General features: G+C 38.4%; 1 protein-coding gene and 1 long non-coding RNA gene across 2 annotated transcripts; both read left to right on the top strand.

Moving 5' to 3' along the window:
• Positions 1-1916: 1916 nt before the first annotated feature.
• LOC138910358 (uncharacterized) lies at positions 1917-2357 on the top strand. The gene has a single exon (XM_070201593.1). The coding sequence runs from the start codon at positions 1917-1919 to the stop codon at positions 2355-2357; it is 441 nt and encodes a 146-aa protein (XP_070057694.1).
• Positions 2358-6008: 3651 nt separating this feature from the next.
• LOC138903502 (uncharacterized) lies at positions 6009-11930 on the top strand. The gene is made up of 3 exons (XR_011412680.1): positions 6009-11018; positions 11131-11202; positions 11714-11930. It is a non-coding gene; the product is annotated as an uncharacterized lncRNA (long non-coding RNA).
• The last annotated feature ends 875 nt before the right edge of the window (positions 11931-12805 follow it).

Genomic DNA, 12805 nt, shown 5'->3' with positions numbered 1-12805 from the left:
GGAAGTGAAGAAGACGTGAAAGAAACAAGAATCAGTATTCACCTAGAAGCAGATCAAAAGGAAAAATGATTGAGCTCCTCCGATAATACGTCGACGTGTTCGCGTGGTCCTATGATGACATGCCAGATTAAGACACCGATATTGTCTCACATCGACTACCCAATGACCCTACAAGGCCGCCGGTCAAGCAGAAGCTCAAGAAGTTAAAACTTGATTTAAGCCCGAGGATAAAAGAAAAGGTGACCATACAGATAGAGGCAAATGTAGTAAGGGTCACCAACTATCCAAGCTGGATAGCAAACATCGTCCCAGAGCCCAAAAAAGATGAAACGATCTGAATATGTGTGGATTACAAGGATCTCAACAAAGCTAGCCCAAAAGACAATTTCCCCTTGCCAAATTTCCACATCCTCATCGACAACTATGCCAAGCATGACTTGCAGTCATTTGTGGATTGTTTTGCTGTATACCATCAAACCCTAATGCACGAGGAATACGCAGAGAGACAACTTTCACCACTCCCTGGGGAGCCTACTGTTATAGGGTCATATCGTTCAGTCTCAAGAATGTCGGCGCCACCTACATAAGGATCATGATGACCTTTCTTCACGACATGATTCATAAGGAGATCAAAGTGTATGTGGATGATGTCATCATAAAATCTCAAAATAGCTCAGAGCACATAGACGGCTTGAGGAAATTTTTCGAACGCCTATGAAGGTATGATTTGAAGCTGAATCCAGCAAAGTGCGCATTCAGAATCCCCGTGTAAAACCTATTGGGTTTTATTGTACGCAGGAAAGGGATAGAACTGGACCCATCAAAAATCAAGGCCATCCAGGAAATACTGCCACCAAAAGCAAGAAAGATGTCATGAGTTTCTTGGGAATATTGAATTACATCAGTAGCTTCATAGCCCAGTCCACACTAATGTGTGAAATGAACGGTGGAATTCCAAAAAGCCTTCGACAGAATCAAAGAGTATCTTTCAAACCCGCCAGTGTTAGTTCCCCCTGAACCAGGGTAACCATTGTTTCTCTATTCACCAGTCTTGGACAATGCCTTCGGTTGTGTGTTGGGGGAACATGACAAAACTGGGAGAAAGGAGCAGGCCATCTACTACTTAACCAAGAAGTTCACACCATGGGAGGTCAAGTATACTTTGATAGAATGCACTTGTTGTGCTCTGACATGGATTGGTTAAAAGCTAAGACATTACATGTCAGCATACACCACGCATCTGATATATCGGCTTGATCCGCTCAAGTAGATTTTTTAAGAAGTCAATTCCTACCGGGAAGCTTGCTAAGTGAAAAATTTTCCTCAGCGAATTTGACATTGTGTACATAACTCAGAAGGTTATCAAAGGACAAGCTTTAGCTGACCACCTCACCGGGAATTCGGTGGATGGGGATTACGAACCACTTGCCACGTATTTTCCAAATGAAGAGGTACTATTTGCCGGAGAAGATATTGCCGAATCGTACCCTGGGTGGAGAATGTTTTTCGATGGACCAGCAAATTTCAAAGGAGCCGGAATTGGGGCAGTCCTGATTTTGGAATCTGGACAACACTATCCAGCGTCGGCGAAGATATGATTCCCGTGTACTAATAATATGGCTGAATACGAGGCATGCATCCTTGGAATCTAAATGGAGATCGACGTCAACATCAAAGAACTTTTGGTCATAGGATATTCCGATTTGCTGATACACCAAGTCCAAGGATAATGGTCGACAAAGAATGTCAAGATACTGCCGTACCTGCACTCTGTGAAGGAGCTGTGAAAAAAGTTCACAAAGATAGAGTTCCGGCATGTCCCCTGAATTTGGAACGAGTTCGCAGACGCCCTTGCAACCTTATCATCTATGATTTAGCATCCAGACAAGAACTACATCGACCCCATCGAGATAGAAATGAAGGATCAACATGCCTATTCTTTCCATGTGAATGAAGAACCAGATGGTAAACCTTGGTATCACAACATCAAGAAGTTCCTCGCAACCCAGGAGTACCCAGAAAATGCTACTAATGGTCAAAAGCGAGCCCTCAGGAGATTGGCAATCTGCTATTTCCTCAACGGGGAAGTCTTGTATATGAGGACCCCAGACATAGGTTTGCTAAGATGTGTAGACGCCACCGAAGCAACCAGACTGTTAGAAGAAATACATGTGGGGACGTGCGGACCACACATGAATGGGTTCACGTTGGCTAAGAAGATTTTGAGAGCTGGACACTTTTGGATGACTATGGAAAATGAAAGCATCCGCTATGTGCAGAAGTGTCACCAGTGTCAGATTTACAGAGACTTCATTCGGGTTCCACCAAATAAGTTAAATGTAATGGGTTCACCCTAGCCTTTCGCTGCTTGGGGCATGGACATAATAGGACCCATAGAGCTGCAACATCAAATGGACATCGTTTCATTTTGGTATCCATTGACTATTTCACTAAATGGGTCGAGGCATCTACTTACAAGGCCGTCACAAAGAAAGTAGTGGCAGATTTTTTCCGGAATAACATTGTTTGCAGATTTGGGATACCAGAGTCTATCAATATTGACAACGCCACCAACCTCAATAGCGACCTCATGAGATAAATCTACGAGAAGTTCAGAATTATCCACCGTAATTCCACAGCCTACATACTGCAAATGAATAGGGCAGTCGAGGCAGCCAACAAGAATATCAAGAGAATTCTGTGAAAAATAATGGACAATCACAGACAATGGCACGGGAAGATACATTTTGCTTTATATGGTTATCGGACTACCATGAGAACATCTACTGGGGCAATGCCATATATGTTGGTATACGACACTGAAGTAGTGATACCCGCAGAAGTCGAAATTCCGTCCTTCAGAGTCATCCAAGAAGAAAAATTGGATGACGTAGAGTGGATACGGGTTAGGCAAGAACAACTCATGCTCATTGATGAGAAAAGAATGGATGCAATATGTCATGGACAGCTATACTAGAACAGGATGGTTAGTGCATTTAACAAAAGAATGAAGCCTCGCCAATTCGCACCGGGGCAGTTGGTTCTGAAGAAAATATTTCCCTATCAAAAGGAAGCTAAAAGGAAGTTTGCACCAAACTGGCAAGGTCTTTACGTGGTCCACGAAGCATTTACTGGTGGAGCTCTAATCTTAGCAGAAATGGATGGAAGAGACAGCACAAAGCCAATCAACTCGAACGTAATCAAGAGATATTACGCCCGAAGGTAGATTATAGTTAAGATTTTGATGTAACAAAACAAACTGACTTCCCACAGAGGGCTACGTAGGCAGCACACGTAAGGTTCAGTTTCTCTTCCCCCTTTTTCTCTTGTAATAGAAAAACCAAATGTCATTTTTTTATGTTGTTCAGGAACTACGCCGACTTGATTTCCTCGGAAAGGAATATGTAGGGAACCCTCATCGGATTCAGTCATCTTTTGTAATTGAAATATGTTCTGTCCTGATTCCACTTAGATACATAGGCTGCCTGAGTCAGACTCGATCGTTTCACCATATTTCATCATTATCCCAAGAACTACGTTCAAACCTGATTCTGTTTGGATTTGTAGGCAGCATGAAAGCGTTCGGTCATAACCTTAGAAAACCTCTTTAATGCATTAGTTTTAATTAGGACGTAGTCGCAATAGCCACTAGCCGCATTGTCAGAGATACCATGGAAAACAAGTGTTTTTGAGAATATTTTCTAAAAAATATATAAATTAATCTGTTCCATCTACCGAACTCTGTGGAACAATCATTTCAAAGGCTGGGGCAAATTAATACCAAGGTCGAGGCAAACCAACTTCCTCCCCTCCGCTTATTAAAATTTTTGAGCGCAGTTAAAGCTAACTCTTGAATTCTTTGCTGGTGCCTCAGAATCAGACAGCTGATATAGAAATATGTAAATAGCAAACCGTCCGCTCACTTAATCAGAGAATCTTGTACAAAACGAACGTCCGCTTTCTCAATCGAAGTCCTATAAATAGCAAACTGCCTGCTCAATCCATCGAAGCACCCTATACAAATTGCATGTCAGGTTCGCCAATCGAAGCCCTATATATAGCAAATCGTCAGCTCAATCAATCGGAGCGCCTTGTACAAATTGAACGTCGGCTTCGCCAACTGGAGCCTTTTATATAGCAAACTGCAAACTTCGCCAACAAAAATCAATCCGCAGCACTGCTCCATTAATCACGAATGCTGGAATAGACAATCGCGAACCTCGTCACCAACTTTCTGCCAATCGATGGCGGTAACTTAGCTTCGCAGTGAAGTGTATCTCTTGGGCATGTTTATACTTCATTTTGCTGTTACCATGAATGTTTTAACGTTTTGTTCGTGTAGCTTTAGGTATGATTTCGATCGCTCCCAAGCAGAGATTACTGTATATTTCAGTTGAAAGGTCTTCCAATAAGTGGAGACGCATCTTGCAAATTAAGCTCTCCCAACAAGCAGAGACATTTCTCAGTGCAACGCTCTCACAGCAAACGGAGACGCACTTTACCAATCAAGCTCTCTCAACAAGCGGAGACAATTTTCAAATGCTCCGACAATTGCGGAACGATACCCAACTCGGCTAACAAATCGAGTAAGAATCAAGCATCTCTTCATCATAATCCCAAATAACGGCTCGCCGGCAGTCAGGCATCATCATTCCTCCATCATTTACATTGCATCTTAATATATTATGCATTACAATATATTGGTATGCATGTATTTCATTTTGTTTTGCAGGAACAAACACCGTAGTATGGAACTACTTCTTAGCAGTAGACCAAACTACAATGTTACGGGGATGGCCAACCCAGTAGCGAGCTTAAGATCCCAACTCAAGATGACCAGCGATCTCAAAATTTTGAATAATTCAAATCAGGCCGCGAAATTCAAGCTAGCATGAGTGACCAATCTTCTGTCTCACCGTATCGTCACAATACAATACTGGGGCAATTCCAGCGAGTGCCGCTTCCCCAAAGTCCGTATTCCAGAACTATATGAGGCCTGATCCTTGTTAAGCCCGGGGTATGTAAGAAATTCAAAGATAGAATTCAGCCCAATATTCATAAATCATCCCAGATTCTTCCCCTATTCAATCCTGCAATTCACCATCCCCATTTCCTGCAATACTTGCCTAAAAGTCGGGACAAAATTGATTTTGGTTCAATTTCTTTGCTCGAAAACTCTTTCATTGTCTTTGGTCAAAGATGGGCAGTTGTTGACGGCCAATTTTGACCCTCCCTTTTAAAATTAATTATTCACGCTTAATAATTTACAATAAATGCTTTAAAGGTATTTTTAGTAATGAATATCTATTTTTTATAAATTAATTAAGTATTAGTTTAAAAATTAATTACATAGTACTAATATTGTGTAATTACAAATATATTTACTATTATAAAATACCGTTTGTATGTACATTACATAGGATTTATAATTGGACAAAATTATTCCTTAATTTCCAAAAGTAGGCTACTTCATTAATATTTTGAAATTGGTGCTACAATTTGATATATGTGTCATTTATAGATAATTAAAACAATTAGTAACATATAGTAATTATAATTTTACCACATTTTATTAATATTGTTATGTTTATTTAAATTGATTTTAAAAGGGCTAAAACTGAAAGGCTACAATTGCAATTCCTTCATTAAAAATGAAGTGGTTATTCCCTAAATTAAAACCATCCCAAATACGAGGCCCAAATCGGAATTAACCCAGTCCAAACACCCCATCCTTTTCCAACTTGCCAATTTATGCCATTCTCATTGAACCAATAAAACACGCCACATCACCCGTCTCCCACCCTCACAAAACAAACACAAATCCTCTGGGCTGTCCATCTCTCAAATCGACGGCCCACGTTTTAAGCCTATTCCTCTTTAAATTTTAATTGCCCAAAGATTTAATCTCAGCCATCCGATCAAAGAGATCCAATGACCATTAATTTTTCTCATTAAATCATTTCTAAAATCCCTAAATATCAAAGTTATCGGAGTCGTTGATCAAATTTAGGCGAATAGAACAATGAAAGATTTGTTCTCAAAAGAAATTGATGAAGGAATAGAAGCTCAGAGACTACAACTTGAAGGGTATGAACAACAACAAAGGCAAGTCTGTCTCTGTCCCAAGAACAAGATATGCAATTGGTAGAAGTGGTTGGAGAAACATTATGGGTGTGTGAAGATGCCGAACCTATTGATGCGCGGGCAGAAGAAGCAGATATGAAGGCAACTATTTGGGTTCACAGCAACATAATCAGATTCACTAATAAATTTAGTGTAGATTTCTAGGGCTGTGAAAAAGGAGGCATTGGCTTTATTTATGAAGATTGACAACAGGAGGAAGCAAAACAAACCAGTAGATGAAAAGGTCATTACTGCAACACCAAAGTTCAAGGGAATACACGAAGTGAAGGGGCTGGTTTTTGACATGAAATTCAAAGAGGGTGGGTCGAGGTGCAGAAGTAGGGGAAGGGTTACAATTGAAGATAATCCATGAATCTCAAAATTCTTTCATGGAACGTGAGGGGTTTAAATAAGAAGGACAAAAGAACTATGGTGAATAGTCTAATTCACAAGTGGAAAGCAGATATGTATATTGCTTCCAAGAAACAAAGTTAGAAGGAGAAGTAGCAGAGATGGTGAAACAAATCTGGCCTAACAAGCATGTTAGGTTTGGTTGTTTAGAGGTTAGTGGTACGAGGGGAGGTATAATTATATTGTGGGATAGTAGAGTTTGGAAAGGAGAGGTAGTAAAATTGGAGCTCACTCTTTGACATGTTATTTTGAGGCTCGAAGTCAGAACTTTACATGGAACCTAACAGGGATTTATGGGTCAAACACTAGAAAGGGAAAAAAAGAGTTATGGGAGGAAGTAGGGTCTTCTAGAGAACTTTTTGATGGACCTTGGGTAGTATGTGGAGATTTCAACACTACTCGTTTCACTTCAGATAAGAAGGACAATGATAGACTGACAAGAGCTATGACTAATTTCTCAACTTTTATTGAAGACTTGGAGCTTATTGATCCTCCCCTATCTGGAGGAAATCTTACTTGGGCTAGGAGTTACAGACATGAAATTTCCAACAGGTTGGAAAGATTCCTTATATCAACAGAATAGAATGAGGAATTCATAAATATAAAACAATCAGTGCTTCCAAGAGTTACTTCAGATCAATGGAAATTCGGAGCTAATAAATCATACTTCAAGTTTGAGAATTGGTGGCCGCAAGTGGAGGGTTTTCATGAGTTGGTGAAGAACTGGTGGGATTCTTTTGATTTTGCAGGTAGACCAGATTACATATTGGCTAGCAAACTAAAATCTCTGAAAAATAAGCTTAAGAATTAGAATAAACTTTGTACGCGGAGTTTGGAGAGGCAAACGAATAACATCCTGGCTCAAATTTTAGATTTGAATAGGGTACACGATGAAAGAATTTTGTCTAAGGATGAATTTTTACTGAAATCCAATCTATGTATGAATTTTGAGAAGCTAGCAAAAAATAAAGAAATATAATGGAAACGGAGGTCTATGGCTATATGGCTGAAGAAGGGGGATAAAAACACTAAGTTCTTTCAAAAAACTGCTAATGCACACCTAAGATTTAACTATATTGATCAGCTACTTATTGATGGGAAAACTGTGAAGGAACCTGCAGATATCAAGAGGCATATATTGTCCCTTTATCATAAGTTTTACACAGAAACAGAGCTATGGAGGCCTAGTCTCAACATCAGCAATCGTCCCAGGTTATCCGAAGATGAGAAGCTAAGGTCGCAAAGGTTATTTGAGGAGAAGGAGGTTTTGCATATCATCAAGCAAAGTTCTATTGATAAGGGCCCAGGTTCCGATGGCTATACGATGGGTTTTTTCAGTACATATTGGGAGATAATTAAGGGGGACATTATGAACATTGTCCATAACTTTCACCCTAGGGAACTTCTTGAAAAAAGGTTTTAATGCTACCTATGTAGCTTTGATCCAAAAGAAGAATGGAGCAAAGGAACTGAAGGACTTTAGACCTATCAGGTTGATAGGTCAATCTACAACATCATTTCTAAGTTGCTAACTGAGAGATTAAAGGAGGTAATATTTAAGCTGGTGAACAAACAACTGATGGCTTTTATAAAGGCCAGAGAAATTATGGATGCAGTTTTGATTGCGAATGAGTATGTGGACTCTAGATTAAAAGAAAAGGTGCATGGGATCTTATGCAAATTAGATATAGAAAAAGCTTTCGACCATATCAATTGGGGATTCCCTCTGAAGCAGTTGGAAAATATGGAATTTGGAAGGAAATGAATAAACTAAATAAAATTTTGCATCAAAAATGTCAGGTTCTCTATTCTTATAAAGGATTCACCGTAAGGCTTTTTTCCATCGTATAGGGGTCTAAGGCAAGGTGACCCCTTATCCCCTTTCCTGTTCAGCTTGGTTATGGAAGGACTCAATAACATGATACAAGTAGCAAAATAAAACAAATGGACTAGGGGATTTAAATTGCTTAACAGACGTGACTCAGGCCTGGAGATCACACATTTGCTTTATGCAAATGACTCACTTATACTATGTGAAGCTAAAGGAAGATAAACCGAGGATGATCAGAATGATTCTCACTATATTTGAAGGAATTTCTTGCATACATATTAACAGGAGCAAAAGCTTGTTATTTTCTGTCAATCTAGTCCTTGATATGGAGAGCCTGGCACAAATTCTAGAGGCCAAAGTAGGTAATCTACCGACAACATACATGGAAATGCCTATGGGAGCAAAAATCAAATCTCTGGAGATCTGGAATGGCGTTTTGGAGAGGTGTGAGAAAAAGCTTATAAAATGGAGAAATCAATATCTATCCTTGGGAGGTATATTAACCTTGATCAATAGTGTGTTTATATCCTTTTCCTACATATATGATATCTTTGTTCTCAATTCCTACAAAGGTAGAAAAGAGATTAGACAAATTAAGAAGTAGCTTTCTATGGCATGGGAATAAGGAAAAAGAAGGTTTCAATCTAGTTAGATGGAAAACTGTCACATTATGTAAGAAGTATGAAGGTCTTGGTATTAGGAATCTAAGGAAACACAATCAGAGTCTTCTCATGAAATGGTTATTGAGATTTACCACAGAAGAAAATGCACTTTGGAGATAAGTAATTAGCGGCAAGTATGGGAGGAGGGGCTATGGACAACTAAAAAGATAACTACTCCTTATGGGGTGGGGTGTGGAGATTTATTAGGAACCTATGGCCCGTCTTCAACAATGATAATGGTTTTAGGGTGGGGAATGGTATGAAGGTCTTATTCTAAGAGGATAATTGGTTGGGACAGAGAGCTTTAAAGATGTTTTTTCCAAATATTTATATCGTAAGTCAATAACATGGATGTAAAATTAGAGAAGTTTGGACTCATCAGGGATGGGACCTAACTTTCAGAAGATTTTTAAATGATTGGAAAATTATAAAAATTACTAATTTCTATAAAGTGCTTGGATAGTTCAAGGGCACAAAACAAAAGGAAGGCAGATTATGGAGGCAAGATAACAATTAGGGAATCTTCAGAGTCAAAGCTATCTATGGGACTATCAATAAAGCTCCCATTCAGCTAGAACTGTGGCTATTAAAATATATATGGAAAGTTAAAATCTCATACAATGTGGCAGTGATAAAAGAGGCTAGTTTAACTAAAGAAAATCTGATGAAAAGAGGCTTTCTATTGTGTTCTAGATGCCATCTATGTGGCAGGAGGGCTGAGACCAACTGTAATCTATTTTTGCATTGTGAGGTTACCTCACATATCTCGAACATTTTATTGTGTATGAAAGGTTTCTCTTGGGCAATGCAAAAAAGCTCCTTGGAATTGCTTAAATGCTGGAACATGCCGAAAAGCAGATGGAAGATGATACCACCATGCATTTTGTTGACTATCTGGACATAAAGAAATCTAAGATGTTTTGATGGTACAGACATCCCAATTCAGAAGATCAAGATGAATGCCCTTTTTTTTTGGTGTAAAGACAAATTTACAGTCAATACTGAATCTATTCTAGAGATTTTAGATTCCTAGTAAGTTGTATAGGTATTTTTTTCCTCCTTTCTTCCGCTTTCTCTCCTTTAAATATGGCTTTGGCACATCTTTAGTTCTCTGATATATGAAAATTCTTACCATTCTCAAAAAGTGAAGTGTTACGTGTGTCTAAAGGGTTAGGACCTTGTCCACTAGAATCCTAGTGGTGCAATGAGGAGGTGACAATGAGTTATTAGAGCTAAAAGAGAGTGCTATATGAATTATCAAAAGAAGAAGATAGAGAAGACTTTGAAGAGTATAAAAGTGCTAAGACAGAAGTTATAAAGGCTATGAATAATGCTCGAGGGGAAGCCTTAGATGATATTTAAGTGAAAAAGGACGGAGCCTAGTATTTAAGTGATGTTTAATTTAAGTGGACAAGGATAGAGTGCCAGGCTATTATCCACCGAGATCTGAATTGTGCGCCACTGGTTCTCGAGGTAAAAACTTACCCGCACCAAAGTGACAAATGTCATTTGTTTATTAGTTAGATGCAAGCATCCAGTGCGAGTAAGTTTTTACCCCTAATATGGGAAGTTTCCAAAACTACATTGATTTGTGAACCACTTATGCTTATGATTGACTTTGTTGAAAATGCTCTTCTATTCCAAAGAAGGGAAAAAGACCAAAAATACCCCTCTACTATGTGAAAAAGATCATATATACCCTCTGTTATATTATCCGTTCATCACAGCTCCCAAAATTACAGAGTTGGTACAAATATACCCTTCACTGTTAGGGCCCTCTACCATGGCTAACACCCTTCCAAGTGGCCTAAGATGATATGCCACCTCATCAGCCTTTAGTACTGCTGGACGCATACTTGATCCATTTAGGAGTTCATTGTCTCCTAGATTGGTTCAAGCTCTTGTATGTGTCCAAGAATGGCTTCGAAATGAATCAACAACTCCGGTTAAAATTGAAGAAGATTTAGATAATCTTGAACAACTTGAAGCTGGTAAGACTATCTTATTTCTTCTATTACTTTACTTGTGTTTAATGTATACTTATTTTATGTTTCTTTAAATTATTTTTAAACTAATTTCTTCTATTACTATCTTATTCTACAGACTTTATTAATACCGAAAGAGAGCCTTGCATCGTCGAAATATAGCGATGAAGATTACTGTTTGCTATTGCCGGTATATTTCTTTCTATTTTTGTGTGCATCTTGTATAAGTATTCCATCTTGTCTACTGGTCTAAAGAAACTAACAGAATCTTGTCCATATTATCTTCACTGCCTTATTCGTCAAATGTCAATGATATATGGCTTATCAATGTTCTGTGGCAGTGTCTTTGAACAAAGTTTAATTTCTTCGACTTTGATCCCTACGGATAGTGGTGCATCTGCAGTTTGTCCCTGAATTAAGGTAGTCATCAAGCATTTGTAAAGGCTGGAAAACTGATTAATTGGTTGAATGTTCTTATTTCTTTGTGTGTATGTGGATAGGATTGATCGTGTTATTGCTGACTGATTATATTAGATGTAATGATTTATATTGATTGGATATAACTGATGATAATGTGCTTTAGAAATGCTCTTGATGAATGCAATAAAGGGCTCACTGGAGTAGTTAATATCTTATGAAATGCAGTGTTGCAGTGTTGTCAAATCTGATATCTGATATCCTCTCGTTTTTGTCAAATGCAGTGTTGCTGAACTTGAAAGCGAGCCAAGATTGAGTGGGATGGCCATAGAAGTTGGAACTTGGAACTCTTTTGTATAATCTATTAATGAATTCTTGTTGAGGATTTTAGTTTATTAGACATCTATTTGGGATTTCAGTTAATTTTATTTTGCTATGAAGATTGTGTTTTGTTTATGTAATGGATTCTACCACAAGAATTGGGATTTGGAGCTTTCCTTTTCTTCTGTGGATGCTATGATGTTCTTTATGGGAAAAACCAGTACTTCTTTTACTTCTTCCTCCAAGTTATTACCTTTACAGTTGCTGGATTTGGCTATATTGGCACCATAGTCCCCTCATAATTGCAGAAATATGATTTTTTCTTGCTGTATTGCCTCTTCTACAAAGAAAATATTAGTATGAGTTTTGCAACTTAGAGGCATAACAACTCGAACCTCCAGAGATGTTTGTATTAGTATAGAACAGAGAAGAAGCGGATAAAGCAGATGCATTAGCCGATTAGATTAGCAATAGCCTTAATAATGCGTACAATCCGATCCGAAAATCCGAAATATTTATCCGATCCAAACTTTAAAATCCAATCTGATCCGATATTAATTCGGATTAGATTCGGATTGCATTTTGTAGAATCTAAAATTCGAAATTTCAATCCGAAATATGCTAAATCTGATGCGATCCGATGCGATCCATGCACAGCCCTAACAGACACACACTTTTTCCTCCAACACTTCTTCTCCCTTCACCTAACCATCTTCTACTCTGAAAATCTTTTACTTATCTGTCAAGATTGCTTTTCCATCTTCTCCGGAAGTGAAATTTAATTGCAAATTGATTCCCATTTCGCAATGCGTGTTTCAGTCCCAGAATCCCATTTTGCTTCGTCTTGTAATTATAGTATTTTTTTTATTTTTTGTTGTTATTTTATTTAAATTCTTGCTGCTTCTCCTGATATTGCGTTGAGACTACGATTTGGTATGAGAAGGGATAGCTTGCCAAAATGGTTGGCTACTTAGAGCTGCCTCTTCAGTCACATTACTTAATTCAAATTGACGATACTTTGAGGCATGACAAACTTATGACTGATACCTACTTGC

Source organism: Nicotiana tomentosiformis, chromosome 1, assembly GCF_000390325.3.
Source record: "Nicotiana tomentosiformis chromosome 1, ASM39032v3, whole genome shotgun sequence".
NCBI lineage: Eukaryota > Viridiplantae > Streptophyta > Magnoliopsida > Solanales > Solanaceae > Nicotiana > Nicotiana tomentosiformis.
This window is presented reverse-complemented; position numbering and strand designations above follow the sequence as displayed.

What these genes read in the sequence shown, in the direction of transcription:
- LOC138910358 (XM_070201593.1), top strand. Translation starts at nt 1,917, where the DNA reads ATGAAGGATCAACATGCCTATTCTTTCCATGTGAATGAAGAACCAGAT.